The sequence below is a fragment of the Eptesicus fuscus genome, chromosome 7 (assembly GCF_027574615.1).
Source record: "Eptesicus fuscus isolate TK198812 chromosome 7, DD_ASM_mEF_20220401, whole genome shotgun sequence".
In the NCBI taxonomy this organism is placed as follows: Eukaryota; Metazoa; Chordata; class Mammalia; order Chiroptera; family Vespertilionidae; genus Eptesicus; species Eptesicus fuscus.
The window spans coordinates 32,957,187-32,978,980 of record NC_072479.1 but is presented as its reverse complement, the minus strand read 5'-3'; the positions used below and the strand labels follow the sequence as shown (position 1 = coordinate 32,978,980).

At 36.7% G+C, this 21,794-nt stretch overlaps 1 protein-coding gene across 1 annotated transcript in view; it reads left to right on the top strand.

Annotated features, from left to right (window-relative positions):
- Positions 1-21,794, top strand: part of PTPRQ (protein tyrosine phosphatase receptor type Q) — a 210,728-nt gene that overhangs the window by 65,531 nt on the left and 123,403 nt on the right. The window contains exons 18-23 of the mRNA XM_054719730.1: positions 9,331-9,491; positions 10,199-10,344; positions 14,533-14,701; positions 16,839-17,129; positions 17,397-17,672; positions 18,046-18,197. Coding sequence (XP_054575705.1) covers positions 9,331-9,491; positions 10,199-10,344; positions 14,533-14,701; positions 16,839-17,129; positions 17,397-17,672; positions 18,046-18,197 — 1,195 coding nt within the window. The remainder of the gene's footprint in view (positions 1-9,330; positions 9,492-10,198; positions 10,345-14,532; positions 14,702-16,838; positions 17,130-17,396; positions 17,673-18,045; positions 18,198-21,794) is intronic.

Genomic DNA, 21,794 nt, shown 5'->3' with positions numbered 1-21,794 from the left:
TATTTCTTGCCACTCCCTCTGGCCTGCATAGTTTCTGTTGAGAAATCATCTGACAGTCGTATGGGTGCTCCCTTGTAGGTAACTAACTGTTTTTCTCTTGCTGCTTTTAATATTCTCTCTTTGTCTTTTGCTGTTGGCATTTTAATTATGATGTGTCTTGGTGTGATCCTCTTTGGATTCCTCTTGTTTGGGGTCCTCTGTGCTTCCTGGACTTGTAAGTCTATTTTTTTTCACCAGGTAGGGGAAGTTTTCTGTCATTATTTCTTCAAATAGGTTTTCAATATCTTGCTCTCTCTCTTCTTCTGGCATCCCCATAATTCAGATGTTGGTACACTCGAAGTTGTCCCAGAGGCTCCTTACACTGTCTTCATATTTTTGGATTCTTTTTCCTTTTTGCTTTTCTGGTTGGGTGTTTTTTGCTTCTTTGTATTTCTAATCTTTGACTTGATTCTTGGGATTCTCTAGTATGCTGTTGGATCTCTGTATATTATTCTTTATTTCATTCAGTGTATGCTTAATTTCTGATTGGTCCTTTTTCATATCCTTGAGGGTCTCACTAAATTTCTTGGAGGTTTCTAGAAGATTCTTGAGTAACCTTATAACCGTGGTTTTGAACTCTATATCCAGTCATTTGCTTTCCTCCATTTCTTTCATTTGTGACCTGTTTCTTTGTCTCCACATTTTGGCTGCTTCCCTGTGTTGATAGAGTGGCTTTGTGTGCTAGATGTCCTATAGGGCCCAGAGGCTCAGCCTTCCCAGTCACCTGAGTTGGACACTGGTGGTGCACCCCTTTGTGGGCTGTGTGCACAGTCTTGTTGTAGTTAAGCCTTGATTGCTGTTGGTATCACTGGGCGGGATTGACCTCCAGACCAATTGGCTGTGAGGACCAGTTGTGTCTACAATGGGAGAGCTGCTGTGCTGGAAACACCCTTATGGGGCAGGACTTGCTTCAATGGGGCTTTGGTGCTCACTGAGTCTGCCCCCTGAGTGTGTCTCTTATAGTTCTGAAGAGTTGTAATCTGGTGTGGTCTCACTTTGACCACTGGGTGCACTGGCTCTTGGATCTCCAAGGAGGTGCAAAGTCAGCCCCTGCCTGAGGCCACCCAGCAGGAGCTACAGAGAGATCTGCAGATTCCTCCTCTTAGTTTGGGGTTTGGAGGTGCCCAGATGAGGCACAGCTATGAAGCAATGCAGGCTGCTGACGAGCCTTAGGCCTTCTTTTTGAAGCTCTGGGGTTCTTTGACCCAGCTGCAGTTTGTTAGGTTAGATTGAAAAATGCCAGGCCATTCATATGCAAACGCCTGTGCGCACAGCTTGGGTGGGGTTGTAAATTGGGTGGGGCGTGATCTCAGGGAATCACGGGGGTGGAGCAAACAGCAATGGTTGCCCGTTGGCCCTGCCCCGGATAGGTCCCTTGGTCTCTGTGTCTCACGGCACCAAGCAGAAACAATGAACGCTGAGACCACCTCTGAGAGAAAGCTGCCCTTGTGTTCCAGCCTGATGCTGGACAGTCCAGTTTCTCCCCTTATGAGTCTGGGTCCCCAGAGTCTCGCCCAGTACTGGAATTCAGAGCAGTCGGGAGTTTGTATCTCCCTCCCAATTGAAAAAGACCACAGTGTACCCAGTTGCCAGCCCATTTTCACACGTGCCTCCATACCTTCACTTTTCCACACCTCTGCACCTCCTACCAGTCTAGATGCACTTTTCTCTTTCCTTCTTGTTGTAGAACTTCCACTCAGCCAGCCTTCCCGTGGTTCTAGATGATATCTGTTCTTTCTTTAGTTGTAGTTTTGATGTGGTTGTGCGAGACAGCAAGTTCAGGTGTTTACCTATGCCGCCATCTGGTTCCTCTCCCTTTTTAAAAAAATATATTTTTATTGATTTCAGATAGGATGGGAGAGGGAGAAAGAGATAGAAACATCAATGATGAAAGAGAACCACTGACTGGCTGCTTCCTGCACTCCCCACACTGGTGATCAAGCCCACAGCCCGGGCACGTGCCCTTGGCCATAATTGAACCTGGGACCCTTCAGTCCACAGGCCAATGCTGTATCCACTGAGCCAAACCGGCTAAGGCTGCAGGCTTCATGTTACATTTATTATATTGGATGACTTCTCTCTTTGTCGTGAGCATTTCTTTACAAAAAATTCATGAAGAATAATCCACAGTCATTTTATATCCACTACTGTGTGAGTCACATATGTTTTGTGGATGGTGTTCTCAGAAATCTGTTTTCATCCATTGCATACTAAATTAACTTTTTCTTCTAAAGTTCGCTTTCTGAAATAACTTTTATCATCTAGCAATATGGTTATGTAGTATTTTTCCTCAGTTATACTGATAAATTATACTTTTATGTTTTCAAATGATATATAACCCTTGTATTTTTAGAGCAACTACTATTAAACAAATAAATTTCTATTAGAGCATAGTAAGCTTATTCTTCTAATACACTTTGGATTAAGTAGACTGATGTAAAGCTTATTTATTTACTTTATGTTTGAATTCAACTTGGATTTATTTAGCCATTTTACTTCTATATTGTCAGTAAATTTTAATAGTAGTTTTCTTCTTTGTGTATAAAACTTCTGAATGAATGCTCTATTAGGTTTAGCCCAAATAAAAGTGATGCTGAAAAGTCTAGCTTATGTACAGATTTTGGCTTTGAAATGTTTCTCACTTTTCTTAGCAGTAATTATGAAAAGCAATTCTGAATCAGTTTGACAGATGTTTATTTTACTCTGCAGGGAGATATAAAATATATAGAAGGCTAAAATGATGGTAGACTAATTAGAGATAAAATGTAATATGCAAAATAATTTAAAGACACTTGCTAAGCAATATGTTAGGCAGTCAAACAATTCTGAACAACATTTTTTTTAAATCAAATGTCACTAGTCTAATAATTTCCCCTGTAACATGAAAGCATACCTTAGAAAATGGCCTTTCATATGCTAAAAAGTATGTTTGGTCCTATTTCTTCCAGTTTTCTAAAATATTTTCACCCTTTTACAAATACCTAATGGTTTGAGCATATGATATAGATTAATAGTCAGGATGGGAAGAGGGCCATTTCAAATTTCATTAATTTACTCCCATTTTAGAATGAAGGTGGTAAAGATAGAGTCATAAGTCAGGAGAACATCTCAGTGGAAACAGTATATGAAGGCTCTGAGGCAGCATGGATGAACTGTATCAATAAGTTGATAAACAGCATTATAGACATGGAAGATTGGGGCCAAATTGGGATTATGAGAGATATACCGATAGAGGGAATGGTTGAGTAAAAGGGTGCTTTTGATCTTTTAACTTGAGGTTTCTAATGAGATGGTAGAAGTTCTCTGTCTTTGCTCTTTCTTGCTAGTCATTTTGTTCAAGGGTACACAAGTTTTACTGTTTCATGCTTTCACATGTATTTATAGACCCTCGTAGAACACTTATTCTTGAGCAGAAAGATGCATATACCTGAATGCTCATTGCAGTGTTCATCACAGCCACAACAAGATCTAACTTCCCAACCACAGTAGGTTAATTAATAAAAAATGAGGAATATTCATTGAATGGGCTACTATAGAGCAGTTAAAATGGATAAACTTGAACTATAGGTATCAAACTTGATAAATATCACGACATAATTATAAACTAAAAAGGCAAGTTGCAAAATAGGTGAGCAAAACACATCTATCTCTATATATAAAAAGCCAACGACCATAGCGCCATAACGACCAGTACAACTGGCCAGTGAACCGCCCGATCAGGGAGTGGGGCCAGCTGGCCAATCTCCCGCAGCCCCTTCCCTGCCAGGGCCAGCCTGACAGGTTGAACCGGGCTGAGGTAGGGAGGTGGGAATTGAGAAAAGAAAGAAAGACAGGAGAGCGGGATCGGGAGGACTACAGGTCATCAAGAGACTGCAGCAAGTTTATTAACTGCGTAATGCCTTTTATACACAAAACACTGAATGGGAGGTCTCTCAAGAGGAATGTATTCTTTGTTCCTCTTAATCTCTAAGGGAGAGACAGAGCAGAAGGACAAATTCTCGGTGCAGTAAATCAGGCAGATTCTCAGTACAGCAAATCTCAGTAAATAGTTACAGACTTCTTGGCAAGCTATGAAAGGTTGCTCTCATTCTACAAAGGTTGCTCTCATTCTACTGATAACTGCCATCCAAACAAGCCTGGGAAAACTGTGTGGGTAGGGGCTGAGTCTTGCCAGCCCCTTCAGGTGCAAGAATCATGCCAGCTCACACCCGGTCTCCAACACTTCCCTGGCCGGCCCCACCCCTGATTGACCCCCAACCCCAATAAAGGGTGGGGCCAGTCGGCCAACCTCCTGCAGTCCCTTCCCCCAGCCAGCTCCACCCCCAATCACCCCCCCACTCTGATCAGGGGCAGGGCCAGCTGGCCAACTACCCATGGCCCCTCCCCCAGGCTGCTGGCCCCTGATCGGCCCCCTACCCCATTTGGGGGAAGGGCCAGCCAGCCCACCACCCACAGTCCTTCCTCATGGCCAGCCCCACCCTCGATCAGCCCCAAACACCCAATCAGCTCGAGGCCCCTCTCCCTGATCAGCACCTCCACACACACCAGTTGGGGGTGGGGCTGGCTGGCCAACCTCCCACAGCTCCTCCCCCAGCCGTTGACCCCTAATTGACTGCCCCACCCCATTTGGAGGCAGGGCCAGCTGGTCCACCACCCACAGCCCCTCCCCATAGCTGGCCCCTCCCCCAATTGGCCCCCTCACCCCAATTGGGGGTGGGGCCCACCTGTCAATTGCCTGAAGCCCCTCCCTGCAGCAGGCCCGACCCTGATTGGACCCTGATCAGGGGTGGGCCTGCCAGCCAACCTCCCACCATCTCCTCCTCCCGACAGACCGGGCCCCAATCCACCCCAATTGGGGCTGGGCTGACCAGATCCCACCTGTGCACTAATTCGTGCACTGGGCCTCTGGTTTACATAAACATAAATAATATAAAATTACGTTATACCTTTTTTGTAATTTTTTAATTAAATTTTATTTTAATTCTTGCTATTCATTTTTAATGAATTACTTGTATAAAGCTTGAATGTCAAGGTGCACAAACAGGCTATATGTTGACCACTCAGGCTTTGCTGGACATGTAAACTATTAATAATTCTGACTAGAAATCCAGGAGCATTTAAAAATGAGTGGGTATCTGGTAAAACTTCAGGTTTCTTTGTTTCTTACTAAAATCAGAATACTTCTGCCATGTTCACCATGATAGAATCACCTGAAGTTGAATGGAGGCTGTCTTTAGATTGAACATTTGCTCTGTGATTTACCACAGTTCCCTCCACAACTTGTTTTAAGGCCAATATTTTTAGTTGTTTATTTTGTCTGTCTGGATCTTAAATGTTTAAACCCTAAATCTAGGGGATCTCTTCATTTTATTTGTGAAATACACAAAGCTGGGGAGATTGTGATTTCCTTGCATTACTGATTTGGGGAACAAAATGTCTTGGAGAGCTAAAGAAAAGAGCTCAAGAGGGATAGTAGTTACCATTTTGGAACAGATGTTATTAGTCAAGATTCTTTCAGTTTCTAGTGACTGAACCCAACCTAAAATGAATTATGCAAAAATGGGAACTTATTGACACATGTAGCTGAAAAGTCCAGGGGAATACTAACCAGATGTAAGAGCTCAAATAATTTCATTAGACAATTAACAGCAAGAAACTTGACAAGGGCAACAGCAAGATAGTTGTGTCTGGAGTATAATGGCACAACAGAAAATGGGAAAGGATATAGCTGAAGATGTGGGTGGGCCAGAAACTACATAGATGAGAGAGAGAGAGAGAGAGAGGAGGAGGGGGAATAGAGCGACAGGAAATTAATCTTTGTATTGCATGGGATATTTAATTTAACCATACACCCAAATTTCACACCCCTGCAGAAAACATCCCAAGAACGTTCCATTACTCTTAGAATAAAATCCAAATTTCTTATTTAGCCTGAGGGAATCTATCCACCCTCAGGGAATGAAAATGTTTCTCCTTCAACTCAAGCACAATTCATGCTTCTGTCTTCTGGACCCTAATTCCTTATCTTCTCCAAGGTCCTGGTTTATAAGTGCATTCTTAGCTTCAAACACATTCTTTTTAGTGGATTTTTCCTCTAAATCTTATAAATATGTCTTTTTCTGCTAAAGGCAAACAAGCAAAACAAAATTAAACCAAATCAACCAGCTAACCAAATGATGACAATAAGAGCAGTAGCAGCAATTGAATACCCTATGTTGACTCAGACTTTCTCTGAGACTCTAGAAAAGCTTTAGGATTATAGAATGTGCAACTAATTATGCCTTGCTTATTTGGGTCTGTTTAATACCCAATTACTAAATTATTGAAGTGTAACATAGAAGAGCAGTTTGCTTGTAGTGGGAACATATGAGGGAGATAATGATTTGATAAAAAGTCAAGTAATTGGATATTGAAATTCTTTGTTTTGGGGTAGTGGAATTCAGTGAATAAAAGGATCTATCTAGAATTCTATATAATAAAAAGCTAATATGCAAATTGTCCCCTCCATCAGGAGTTTGACTTGGAGTTCGACCAGGGGGCAGGGCCAACTGGCCAACCGCCCATGGCCCCTCTCCCCTGCCAGCCTGACCCGATCAGCCCTGATCAGGGCAGGCCGGCTAGACCCCACCCATGCACGAATTTGTGCACCAGGCCTCTAGTATTTAGATAACAGCAGATTAAAGTTTTGAAAATGAATTCATAGAAATGAATGTATTATCAGATTAGATTACCCACAGGAAACAAAATATAAAATGATGTAGTTTAGAATGAAGACCTTCACCTTTCATAGGGGCTCAAGCCTATGTAGAAAACCATTCAGGTTCACACTTAGGGAAATGGGAAAAAATCTTTAAGTCTTCCCATGTGGTTTTTGTATTCACAATTACTTTATAGGCCATTGCTGCCTGGCATGGTCTCGATGTGATAAAAATTAAGCAAAGAAATTGGTAATGCAAAGAAATGCTTATATGCTTTAGAATTTCCTTTATGCCCTAAAAATTATATTTTAATAGAGATCCAGTGCATGAATTTGTGCTTGGATGGGGTCCCTTGGCCTAGCCAGAGATCGGGGCTGATCAGGGCTATCTCACCCAGTCCCGATCAGGGCCTATCAGGGGGGCCTGCTTGCCTGAGAGGGACCCCAGGAAGGCTCCAGGACATGTCCGGCCCTCTCGCCCAAGGCCTATTGGCCGGAACCCAGCAGCAAGCTAACCTACCGGTCAGAGCATCTGCCCCCTGGTGGTCAGTGCATGTCATAACGACTGGTTGGACACTTAGCATATTATGCTTTTATTATACAGGATATTTTTCTGAATAATTTCAGAATCATTTGAATAGTTTTGATTTATTAAGTTTCAAATAGCTTTAAAAATGTTGTAATAAGTTCCTAGAACTAAATCATTAAAATGATTTCACTGAAGATTCCCCTCAAGTTTTTTTCCCAGTTTGAAAATTTGTACTGATCAGGAGCTTTGGCTGATGTTGAAAGCTATGTATTTTAGAGGTTAAGTATTGTGTGGCATTCATATTTCTTCTGTTTCTACACTGTTTGTGACTGTGGATTTGTCAGGTAGGCTTCCTTGCTTGCTCTTCCCACCTCACTCAGCCTTCTATTCTACTCTCCACTCTTACAAACTAGCTCTGTAGTAAACAACTTCCTGCATCTTTAGGGCTATTGTTTTATTTTCCTTCTCTACTTATTAGTCACAACTCATTTTTTGCTCATTCCTTTTTATTTTTCTTCACTTTTAGGCACTGGCGGGGGTAGGATTTATTATTCTCATCTTTAAGGAGATCACATGGTTATTAATGAATAGTTTTATACTTATTTACTGCTCTTTCTTTCTGTATCTTACTTGTATTTATGTCCAACAGAGCTCCTGACATAAAGTGGATACTCAGTAAATTTTGTTGAATTTTACTGAATATTGATTGCATGCATGTCACCTCTAAATTCAGAGAGGGTGGAAAAGGTATATTTCTTTGTTTTTTGGAGCACTGTCTAAAAGAACAATAATCCCTAACTCCAACATATATTGTTCTCTATTCAAAAGACTTAAATAAAAGAAAATGCATGAACAAGTTATTAAAAAATGACCAATAAAATTATAAGAAGACATTGTATCTCACTCACCATCAGAGATGTGCAAATTACATAGATTTATTTTTTTGTCAATTAAACTTGCAGAAATTAAGAAGATTAATATCTAGACTAGTAGTGAGAGTTTGCCAAAATGTGTATTTTCACATATTAGTGTTGGATTAGGTACATTGCAGTGTTCTGCTGACATCCCCCAAGAGGTCCCAGATTGGAGAGGGTGCAGGCTGGGCTGAGGGACACCCCCCTGCCCAGTGCATGAATTTCGTGCACTGGGCCTCTAGTGTGTTTATAAAGAAGTAAAAATGAGATTATAGAGATATGTATTTATTCTGTGATATTGGCCATATTTCATAAGTTTTTAAATTAATTTTATTGCTCTTAAAATCTAAATTTATTTTAGAAATGTAGTTTTCAGCATCTCTATATACAGGTTCATTCTTTAATTTAGATTGTAATCTATACCTAGTTCAAAAATATGAAGCTTGAACTAACATAACTGAAATAAAATAATTGTAGGACACTTTTACTTAGCTATATTTTGTTCTTTCACTTTTTTCCCTTCTCCTGCGTTTTACTACTTACTAGAAGAGTATTTCTTTTCTTTTCTGGATTGACATTTTAAATACTTTTAAGATTTTAATTGAATGAGAAATATGTACTCTATTTTTTTCCTATATATTATTTTCAGTCTTGTTTCTAATTAAATACATATTTGCTACTTTAAATACTACTATTCAGATATTTACTATTTATTCGAATTTGTCTGAAGTAGATATTACTTTTGTACAATATATGAAAAACGAGTTTGTTGATAAATATGTAGTACAAATATGATTTTGTCAACACTTAAAAGAACAAATATTTGAACAAGTAAAACATTGGTATGAAAAAAAATGCTGTGATTACTTTGAACATATAGTATGCCTAGAGATTCATTAAAATTAATCCAAGCAAACTCTAATATGATCACATTAGATACTGAATATATTTGAAAACAAAATAAATTTATTTATTGAATTCTGAAGTTCTCTCTTTCTAGCATTTCAGGATAAGTGGCATCATTATCTTATGAGTCTGGATTAATAAATTTCTGTGCACATGTTCATTTTTAATGTAATCTGCTCAAAATATATATGTAACATTTAATTTAAAAGTCAATTCTACAGATAATCTCTTTTTTTCTCTCTCAGGGATAGGTCATCATTAAGAACTATTAATGTAACTGAAATATCATTAGAGTTTTCAGATTTGGACTATAATGTTGAATATAGTGCATATGTAACAGCTAGCACCAGATTTGGTGATGGAAAAAAAAGAAGCAATATTATTAACTTTCGAACACCCGAAGGAGGTGAGTTATTATCCTTGCAGACCACGTAAAAGAATACCCTACCTAGACAAAATAAGTGTTAAATATAAATTTATTAATCCTAATATCTATCATTGGTTGGATGCAAAATTGCTTTTTGGTCACTTTCTAGCTGTGTGATGATGGTAAAGTTAGCTGATCTCTCTGTGCCTCAATTTCCTATCTGTATTATGGAAACAATACAGTACCTACTTCACAAGGTTCTATGAGGATTTAATGAATCTATATTTGTAAATGCACTCAGAACAGAACTGGACACTTAAACATTTTATGTGTTTGTTAAGTGAGACAAAATAAAATGCACAAAGTCAGCTCTCTGCCATTGCCCTCTATTATTCGATTTAAAAATTCTAAGTTAGAATTTAATTTTATGTATTCTATATTGGAAACATGTTATAATGTTGTTTTTAAATCCAGGGCAATAGGCATGCTTCAGAGCTAAGATAGTGTTTTATGATTAAGAATCACTCTTTCCTCTGCTTGAATATTGCTATAGTGTTAGAGGGATTGCCCAGTGAGCCTTACGGATTTAATTTCTAACTTGTAATTAGATGGTATTCCAATTTAAGTTTGTGTTTTTTTTTTTAAAACAGTTATTATCACTTACCAAAGGCAGGTAAAATTTAGAACATTTCAGACATTATTTGGAGCCACAAGTTCAGTTTTCTGTTCAATTGCTTTTTTTATAGCACCGAGTGATCCCCCAAAAGATGTTCATTATGCAAATATCAGTTCTTCATCAATCATTCTCTTTTGGACTCCACCTTCAAAACCTAATGGGGTTATACAATATTATTCTGTTTATTACAGAAATACTTCAGGTACTTTTGTGCAGGTAAGACCTGAGTTTTCTCCAGTTCTTTATTTACATCCTTCACTTGATGATGGTATAGACTGGGCATGGTAGAAAAAATAATTTATCTTACATTGATAATTATCTGTCGTCATTTTATAAAGCTCCCATTGGCAGAAAAATGTGGTGGAGAAATGTCAGATATATTTTAATCTCTCTATGTATGTGTACACACACACATTTCTATATTAGCTTCAAAGGTATTATCAACAATGAAGCTGCCACCTATTTAAAATTCTGTATAAAAATATGGCCCTTAATTCCACTCCTCTAAGAAGTGTTCCCTAAAGAGTTGGTGGTTTCATTTACCCTCAATTATTTCTCAACTAAGAAAAATTTTCTTTTGTTTGTATACAGTATAAATACCTTTCATGTTTGGATATGTTTGTGTGTTTTTTCCTTTTAAAAACTGTTTTCAATTGTTAGCTAGAGTAGTTGTAACTATTACTACTATTATCAGATATAATGAAAACTAGAAATGTGGTTAACTTGAGGTATACAAGATACTAGGCTCACACACTTTGCATATGGACACTTTCAAAGATATGAACGATAATATGAAAATAGCTAAAATTCATTTCGTTTAGAAAATATTTTTATTTTTTCCTGCAGAATTTATTTTTCTAAACTAAACATTTTACAGAACTACTATGTATTAAAAGAATACAATTGGACTTGTGACTGAATCAGGATTGAAGAAAGATGGGCTGTGATATGGAAAACACTGATTTAGAAAAAAATCCTGCTGTTTCCTGATAAACACTATGGATTGCATGCTGGTTGTGACTCTGGCCATTCTTATTTCTCTGTATCATTTTGAGCAGGAGAAGAGAGCTAAGTCTTAGACATTCCAGGTTGCCTGATCCTACTTGTGACTGACAACCTAGGTTTAGTTACTAGAGTGAGTCCTGTGAGCAGCAATCTCTGGGCCTAGAGCATGACTTGCTGCAGTGCATCTGTAGTCAGGTTGACGCTAATGAATGGGGTCAGAGCAGAACTTTACAAGCTGTCTCAGCACTAACCCAGCAGGGAGGAAAAGAAAGTCCAGAGGTTGGTTTGGTTTTCCATTCCATTCTAGGTCTTCTAAGAAAGGAGTAAGAGGGAGGATCCTTCCCACCCCCTACTCTGTATGTCAAGCAATTTTTGCTGTACCCTTTGTTCTGCTCTATTTGGGGAAGAGGTATGGGGATTAGTATATAATTTATTAATATTTGCTAACTATAATGTTGTTTATACATTTAGCAATGTCATTATGTCACAGAGGTTATTGGAATTGCAGATTTTTCTTCTTTCACACATTTAGCAAAAAATTTGCAAAGTGGTGTCAGTAATTCTGAATCTTACCAAAGCTTTTGCTTTTGTACAATTTACTTGATGGCTTATTCATGATTCTATTTTGCTTCTCGTTCTCCGTGTCTAAATAATCAAGTGTAAACATCTAACTGTGGTTTCAACACGATCTTATGAGCCTCCTTATTCAAACCTGGGTATATAAAACAATCTCGCTTGCCATTTATCTATCTTAGACAATGTAATATTTTATTAAATAATCTTGAGAACGCTTTTAAGTTTGACAACTGATAGAGGGCAAAAGCTAATGATGTTAAACATTTCTCATATTGTTTGAAGTTTATCTGTGCTTTAATTTCTTCCTACAGTTAATGTTAAATATAGCATCAAAATCTTCACTCCCTAATTTTCTATTTTGGATTGGCAGAATAGAAGAAATCTTCAAAATCAAAATTATGTAATGGAATAAGTGTATAACTTATTTTCTTCCCCATGCTTTTCCTTCTCCTTCCCGCCAAGATTTATAGAATTATCTCACGCATGGCACATCATATTCTGCTTCCCAGTCCTGGTATCTCATACTTGTCTTATGCTCCCTTATGCCATAACAAACAACCTGAAGAAAAGGGTCATGTGACACTTAACTTTCCATCTCCTGAAGTCCTCTGCACTGTATCATGCATAGGTTTAATACTCAATAAATAGTTTAATTGAGCCCGGCTGCTGTGACTCAGTAGTTGAACATCTATGCAGGAACCAAGAGGTCATAAGATGGATTCCCAGTCAGGGCACATGCCCAGGTTTCAGCCTGGATCTCCAGTTAGGGGGCGTGCAGGAAGCAGCTGATGGATGATGTTCCTCTCTCATGGATGTTTCTATCTCTCTATCCATCTCCCTTCCTCTTTCTCTAAAAATCAATAAAAACATATTTTATAAAACCAGCATCTTCCATCCCTGTCTATTCCCTTATAAAATATATTTTTAATTGAAAAGACATAAATTATTTTAACAGAACAACATTATTTTCAGTACTTAGTGATAATTTGGAGCACTTGAGTTTTTGTGATCTTTCCTTCTTATTCTGGGGAAGTTAATCTCTCTACTACTACTTGACAATCCCCATTCTGCTCTCAATTGTTGCAAATTGTGTTTTATAAAGTGTATTAATGCTTCTGCATTTTAATTTCTACCTACTCATGTCATGTCTCCTCAGTATGCTTGGCATTGTCTTAGTATATTATAAAGTGCAAAATAAATACTGGGTGATTAATCAAATTTGAAAAGTTTTTGCTAAATACCTTCTGACTACATTTCTATACACAAAAGAGTAAACCTTAATTAGATCATTTGAATCATAAGATTTTTTTTCCAAAAATAAAGGAATGAAATAATCTAGATAATTGATTTAATTCTAAATTTGTTATATTTTTACATGTCTATGCATGTCTCTGCACACTCAGTATAAATAACTTATGGCTGATTAAAAATAATTTGTGACTTAATTGTCATCAAGGTCATATAATAGGTAATCAGAATAAATTCTATAATAAATAAAAATTAAAAGTGACACCAAAAAACTATGTTAATATTTTATATGGTACTTCATATAAGCTTGTTATTCCATGTGTTAAGTAGATGTGTTAGAAGATATTGAAGTTCACAAATCATATTTTGTGTGAGATTGTTACATTATTTTAATTTGTCTGCTGCTAAATAAATCACCACAAAATTAAAATAGATCTGTTATTACACTCATTCTTCTCTTCTCCCCCAAATATTGGCAAAGGAACCTCAAAACTTGATGAATTTAATTTGTTGATACAGTGTAAAATCATCCTAACTGTACATTTTAGTCAAATTGTTTATTCAATGTTATTAAATTAAATTACCTAATTGCCATTTGTTGATTTTGTTATGTTCAGACATGGTTTTAATTGCTTAATGTGCTTCATATCATCTAATCCCCAAAGCTCTCTGTGAAGTAGAAGTGGTTATTCCCATTTTATGTTGAGGAAGAAGAATCTGTGAGATTAGATGATTTTCCCAGAGCAATCCTGCCAGAATGAAGGCAGGTTTATAGAACTCTAAGTAAGGGCTTTGTGTAGATGGGAATGATTTAGATTTCTCTATGTAGATGAACATATTACAAATTTATTTTTACTAATTGCCAAATGTTTTTTTGTTAAAAGTCTGTTTTCCTTTATTTTAAAATTTATTTTCTTTGTGTGTTTTGTGTTTAATATTTGCTCGAGAGACAATGATCGCATAAATTTCCCAATAATTTAAACAATGCCTTGGGACCAATATAACTAGAAGTCAGGCCAGAAATTTTTGAAATTTCTCTTACTCTGCATATAAGAGAGTGTATCTAACTGCCTTCCTCTCCTCCCCAGGATTATAGAGAACAAGAAGACTCATTAAAGATGAATAATTATATCTAGTTAGTTAAGAGAGGTGAATACTTTCATAATTCCTTCTTCTTTAATAGGAAGGAAAAATTAAAAATTTATTGTACTCTCAAATTTTAAAATATATTGTTAACATTTTAAAAAATACTTGAATGTTTCATAAGAAAACTAACACTGTCAGAAGAGGTGTAGCATTTTCAGTTGGTCATTGGACCTTCTTCATTGCTAAGAGTTTTTTCTCTTTGCTCTTCTATATATTGATTTTTTAATAAAAACTGCTACCATGGATTCCTCTTTTAGTACAAACATATTTCCAGTTTAATTATTGCAATAAAATGTCCTATGTTGATTTTCCTCAAAGATTAACATATTAAAATAATGAGGCAACCGATTCATGAAAAATTATTTTTGAAATGTTTATATATACTAAAACTATATTCTGAACAATTAAAACAATATGTTTATTTTTCAGAATTTTACACTCCATGAAGTCACCAATGACTTTGACAATATGACCGTATCTGCAATAATAGATAAACTGGCAATATTCAGCTACTATACATTTTGGGTAACAGCAAGTACTTCAGTTGGAAATGGGAATAAAAGCAGTGACATAGTTCAAGTATACACAGATCAAGACAGTATGTAAATGAAAAGTATTTATTAATATTTAATAAGATTAACTTAAAACTTTATAATTATTTCACAACCTTCTATTTGAATGTATTCATAGTAAGATCTACATTTTATTTAGGCACATTTAACTAGTCATTATAAAAGTTTGAAAATGCATTTAACATAGCTATAAAACTATTAGAATAATAACAGCCTTTCTCTTCAGATAAACTGCTACCATTTATTCATGAAAATTGTGTTGCTGTTATTGCTTCAAAGGATGTCACAGCCATCCGGTTTGGCCATGAAAAACCGTTGTACACATGGATGGGTTTCCTAATAGCTACTATGCTTATCCATTTGCTTTAGGAAATACATTTTTTTTTCTCTAGCTGCTTATTTCATTTCAGTCTTTTAATCCACATAGGACTCTATGCAGCTTCTTTGTTTGTGTTGTAATTTTGACTAATATACCCAGAATATCTTTTTTAACCCCAGAAGTTTCTTGTATGCAGCTTCTGCAGAATCTTGTTTGTGCTGAGTATTCAGAAAACTATAACGACTGAAACTCTCTATGTTTTTTAGGTTTCAGCTTTGAGACTATAATGATACATGGATCATTGCTTATTTCTTTTTATGGTTGTAACTTTTATTCATTTTAATACTATGTTGCATTAGTTTCAGGTTTGCAGCATACTGGCTAAACAGTCATATACTTTACAAAGTGTTCTTCCTGATATTCCCAGTCCCCATCTGGCACCGTACAGAGTGATTATAGTATCATTGACTATATTCCCTGTGCTGTACTTTACATCCCTGTGACTACTTTGTAACTACCAACTTGTGTTTGCTCACCCCTTCAACTGGTCCCCCAACCCCACCTCGTCCACTTTTATTAAAGACTAGAGGCCCAGTGCATGAAAATTCATGCACTGGAAGGGGGAGTCTCTCAGCCCGGCCTACCCCCTCTCACAGTCCAGGAGTCCCGCAGGGGCAGGAAGCAACCCGGCAATCGGGAAAAGCGACACCCCCATCACACCTCTGCTGCTGCCACTGCTGGCAGCGAAAGCCTCAGCAAGCCCTGGTTAACTAAGCCTCGGGCGGCCCTGGGCGGCTGGGGGGCTGAGGGGACTGGGGGACTCCGGAGGCAGGCCCACGGGCTGCCCTGGCGGCACTGAAGTGACTGGGTGCTGCCATCTTGTGGCTGTGAGCGCTGCCATCTTTGAGGGCATGGAAGTCAATTAGCATATCCCCTCATTGGCTGTGGGCGTCGCCACCTTTGAGGGTGTGGCGGTCAATTAGCATATTCCCTCCTCATTGGCTGTGGGCGCCACCATCTTTTTTGATGGCGTGAGTGTCAATTAGCTTATTCCCTCTTTATTAGATAGGACTAGTTTCACATTGAGAAATGGTATTGACCTCTACTGCTGAGAGTAAAATTCCATGTTTATCATCTGAAGATTATAGGTTGACAGACTATATATATACGAGAAGTGAATGCTTTCCTTGTTGGAAAAATCTTTAAGTAGCTCACAAATTAAACAGCAGAATAAGATATGATAAAATATATGGAGATATTTGTTTACATAGACTTTAACAAAAGTGTTTTAATGCAATATGTGGTCAATATCATTTCAGGCATTTTTTAAACGCAGATTTCTCCTAAGATTTTTACCAGCCTATAACTTTTTGTCAGTTATTATAGCACCATGGATAATAAACGTGTTGTGTGCACTGTTCTAGGCAAGAGGTCCTAGATAACCTCCTATACAAGAAGGATAATATTTGGAAGGTAGAAACAAAAGAATTTTATAGCTAATTACAATATTGCAATATTTAAATATATGTATACATACACATGCATACATGCATATCTACACACTCATAATCTCCATATTGTAAGAAAGAAAAACCAAGAGAATATTATAGAAAAACAGTTCTCACACATAATAGATGTGAGGGATGACAGGACTTATTTTGAATGATTTTTATTATTTAGAAGATATTTTATAATAGATGATATTTACTGTATCTGCATTTAAACAATTTAAGAACTGATGATGCAATAGATGGCATTTAAACAATTATCTTCAGTTTATGAATTTACTTAAAATTATTTAGGGTGACTGATAATTTTTATATTTTGCACACTACCTGTCATAGTACCTGAAGGGCCTGTTGGAAACCTGACTTACGAGTCCATTTCGTCAACTGCAATAAATGTAAGCTGGGGCCCACCACCTCAACCCAACGGTCTAGTCTTCTATTATGTCTCTCTGAGCTTACAGCAGACTCCTCGCCACGTAAGACCACCTCTAGTTACATATGAGACAAGCATGTATTTTGATAATCTGGAAAAATACACTGATTATATATTAAAAATCACTCCATCAACCGAAAAGGGATTTTCTGATACCTATACTGCCCAGCTACACATCAAAACTGAAGAAGATGGTAGGCTGGATCCTTTTATTGTCTATTAAGCAGATTGTGGGTGTTTTTTTTTTAATTTATATTTCTTTCTGACAGAAAACATTATTTTTATAATTATATAGATTATTTGTTCTCAAGTAACTAGCCTTTCAATAAACACAATAAGCTCTAAGTTTCTTAAAATTTAAATAATTAGATGCTAATAAATGAAGTCCCATTATTATTAAAGCCTTTTTTTGAATGCTAATTCACTTTTGTTTCATTTAATATTCTTTTTTTCTCTTATAGTCCCAGAAACTTCACCAATAATCAACACTTTTAAAAACCTTTCCTCTACCTCAGTTCTCTTATCATGGGATCCCCCAGTAAAACCAAATGGTGCAATAATAAGTTATGATTTAACTTTACAAGGACCAAATGAAAGCTATTCTTTCATTACTTCTGATAACTATATAATATTGGAAGAGCTCTCACCATTTACACTATATAGTATTTTTGCTGCTGCGAGAACTATAAAGGGACTCGGTCCTTCCAGTGTCCTTTTCTTTTACACAGACGAGTCAGGTAAGCCGGAATTCATATTTCTTCCAATGCTTCGCTGTTGCAGCCCTTGCTCTCTCTTTTGAAAGGAACCGCATGGAAAATGAGAGGATATTTGATGGTCTATTTGTGACAGGTTTACAACTATTCATCTACTCCGCTTAACTTTTATTCTTTTTCTTATTTAATTCGGGCTTCAGAATGAAGTGTTCTGTTTAAAGCTACTTTGGAACTACTGAGTTCCAAAAACATCATTATGTATGCTATTGGTTTCTGAAATTAAAATATGATCATTCTGTACGTCTTTCTTAACTAGTGTCTTCAGGAAGCTACAGTCACAATGATATTTTTATGTTAAAAATCACGAATATAAGTTTTATAATGTGTTTTCCTACAGTGCCTTTAGCACCTCCTCAAAATTTGACTTTAATCAACTACACTTCAGATTCTGTGTGGCTGCAATGGAGCCCGAGTCCTGTTCCAGGCGGTATTGTTAAAGTATATAGTTTTAAAATTCATGAACATGAAACTGATACTATATTTTATAAGGTAGGTTGATTATGACAGTATATTTTTATTTTAAAAATTCAGAACGTGAATGAAACTTTTGGCATGCAGGGAGAAAATGGATTGCTTTAGATGAAACGAGGGCCATCTTTTAAGAAACCTTTTTAGTTTCCTGCAATTGAAGGATGCATACGGAAAACACAGAAAATACTTGCCAGATAATGGAAGCTGAAGAGTTCATACAGTGATTTACTTAGAATTTCTAATTTCTGCATATCTACATTTTAAGAAATAATTGCACCATTTTGTGAATGCTGGCAAGTACATAGTAAAAAATTTTTCCAGACTAAAACCTGTTATTATCTTAAATGTAATATATTTCTATATTACATTTGTTGTTAGAATGACGTGCCAAGTTAATGGTTTTAACCTTTTCTGAAAACTGTTTTTACTGGACTTCTGGTAATCTTCTCTGATAGCATATAATCCCACACTAATTGGTATTTTAAGATATATCATTATCTTTTACTTTCAACACTAATTAGTTTGCAACACTAAACACCCTTTCCCTCCTCCATTTTTAGGTTTCAGAATCAATGAAAACTAGCCAAAGAACTGATGTAGCAAAGGGACTGAAATATACTTCTATGATTTCTAGCATTTAATTGCCAAAATATGTTATAAAATACATGACATTTATTTTTTTTAAGTGTTCTTCTTTTTTCCCCAAAGGCACATTGAAGCACTGGTATGCTCTTATTTAGTTATAGCAAGAAGAGTATAAAAAATCTGCAGTAAACATTGTTGTTATATGTATTTCAATTTATTGCTGATGGTAAATCATTTTTATAGCATATGTAGCTTACAAAGGGAATAGTCAAAATCAAAATTTGTGATTAAGATTATATCATAAGAAACAAATAACTTCCTTTCTGGAAATCAATGTATTACTTCAAAATCTGAAAGGCTGAGTAGAATTTGAATTATATTTAATACTCCATAAATGTGGACTCTCTTTCCCAAAAGTGTGAAATTATATTAATGACCCCAAATCTCTAGCCCTCTAATATCTATCTCTTTTCTAATCATAACATTTTCCAACTTTTAATTTGCTTTGGCTATAGGTGTCACTGGAAAATAGGTATTAAAAGGGGGAAATGAATCATTTTAATATTGTTATCTTGCTTGAAGGATAATGTGTATGTGTGTTGGAGCATGGGTGTCTATGTGCGATCTTTTCTTCTCAGAACAGCGATCTCCAGCATCGATGCCATTACCTTTAAGAGTTACTGCTCTGCATTAGACAAGTTGCTTAACCTCTTATGACTCAGTTTCTTTAAGTGCCAAATGGGAGTTATAAAGATGCATATCTTTAAAAGTGAGGGTTAGAAGGGAGAATCTATAAAAAGCACTTAGGACTATCCCTGGCATAGGATAAATGTGTTAGCTATTGTTATTATGCATAGTTATAAAAAGAACAAAATATCCATCCAGCAATGTAATAGCCCTAAGTATAAAATGACATTATGTCATTACCTGACTATGAAAATAAGTTGTATTCTAAGATTTTTAGACATTCTGTTCTCTCAATATGAATACTACCATTAACATTCCACTAGCAGCAAAATATAATCTTTATACCATAAAGTATTGATTATGTAGTTTTGGGGTGGAGAACATAATTTTTCTTGAAAATCTACTTTTAGTTCCTCTTTCTACATCTATTTTCTCTTCCATCAATTCTCATGATCTTGTTTTCGTTCAAATTCCATTAAATGTACTCTTGTGCCACCCTTTTCCTTTCTTGACATCTAGTTTCCTTTATCTAGTTCCCTCCCACTGTTTTGTTTTCTCTATAAGTATATTTTCCTATTTTCCTTTCTATGTTTTCATCCACCCCTATGCCACAACAGTATCAGTTTCTATTATTATTATTTTTATTATTTCGAGTTATATGTGGGTTCATGGAGGCAGAATAACTCCAGAGCCACTCCACGTGTCTCTGCCATGCCAGTCACTCCAGTGTGGTTCCCATGGAGATCAAGAAGATCCAGGTCTGCAGATAACTCAGGCCGGTCCTGCATCCTGAAATCGTTTATTCAGTGAAAAGTTCTTTTAAAAGATGTTTGGCAATACTCCTCACTTATGTGTCCTCCTTACTGTTATTGTGTCCACCTGTTTACTATCCACTCTCACACTTTCATTGAAAACTCTTGAGTTCAGTCACTTCTCTGGGTACCAGCCCTTTCTAACCAAAATCAAAATTTACCTACACAGTGTTTAAGTTTTCCTTAGTAGCAATTGTTTGTAGATTTCTCTAATTAACATTAAAATTCCTTGATGACAGGGGCCATGCCTTATATATTCTTCAATATGCTGGTTATCTGACAGTATGCTTTTTAAATAGTAAATGCGAAAAAATGAAAGGAAATGGTGTAATGTAGTGAGTTCAAGGACTTGCCAGAGATTAATTTAAAATATGGTTCTAAGTACCCAAGAGTTAGTAATCTTGCTAAATTTATGTTACTGAAGTATTTAATAAATAAGTCCAAGTGTTTTATATTTGGGGTCAGATATAATGCAGTATTCTTAAAATTATACCACACAGGATATTATCTTTTTCTTTACATAAATGATTAATCTTAACTTCCCTCTTGGTTAGGATAATTATCTTTGAATGGAAATTTTATACTCAATGGTAAAATTTTCTATGAGAAAACATATTCTTTCTTGGGCACCTGTGCTGTTTTCTTCCTTATCTCTTTTTCCTAAGGTTCTGTCAAATAGAAAATGTAGGAGTTGTCTAGGAAAACTCATCATTTAAGCTTCATAGGAGCAGAGATTTGTTTATTCACTGTTGTATTCCCCTTGCTTAGCATATAGTAGATGATGAATTAATTTATTTACTTACACAGAATATTATTGGGTATTTAAAATGAATTTAGATGAATTCAAGAAAAATCAAGTATCTCTGACCACCTGTAAGCTGGATTTAAATTGAGGACGTTAATTTTGGTATATTTAAAGAAAGTAATTAGGATGTAATTCCAAGTAAGAATCTGTGAGGCAAAATGAAAACAAAATAACCTAGTTTTTTATGAAATGGCATTAATGAGATTCTTCATGCTGAATGTCCAGTTTATCCTTCCATTATCAGCTGCGCACTGCCTGCACCACAAAAATATTTAATATTTTCTCTTTTAATTAAAATATCCATGCTTATTAAATCACTAGAGGCCTGGTGCATGAAATTCTTGCTAAATTTCTGTTACTGTGCATGGGGGTGTGTGTCTCTCAGCCCAGCCTACACCCTCTCCAAACTGGGACCCCTTGAGGGATGTCCAACTGCCTTCCGAATTGACCCTAACCGCTTCTGCCTGTCAGCCTGATCACCCCCTAACCACTCCCCTGCCAGCCTGTTTGCCCCTAACTGCCCTCCCCTGCAGGCCTGGTCACCTCTAATGCCCTCCCCTGAAGGCCCAGTCACCCCCAACTTCCCTCCTCTGCCAGCCTGGTCACCCCTAACTGCCCTCCCTGCAGGCTTGATTACCCCCAACTGCCATCCCTTGCAGGCCTCATCCCTCCCAACTGCCCTCCTCTGCTAGCCTGATTGCCCACAACTGCCCTCCCTTGCAGACC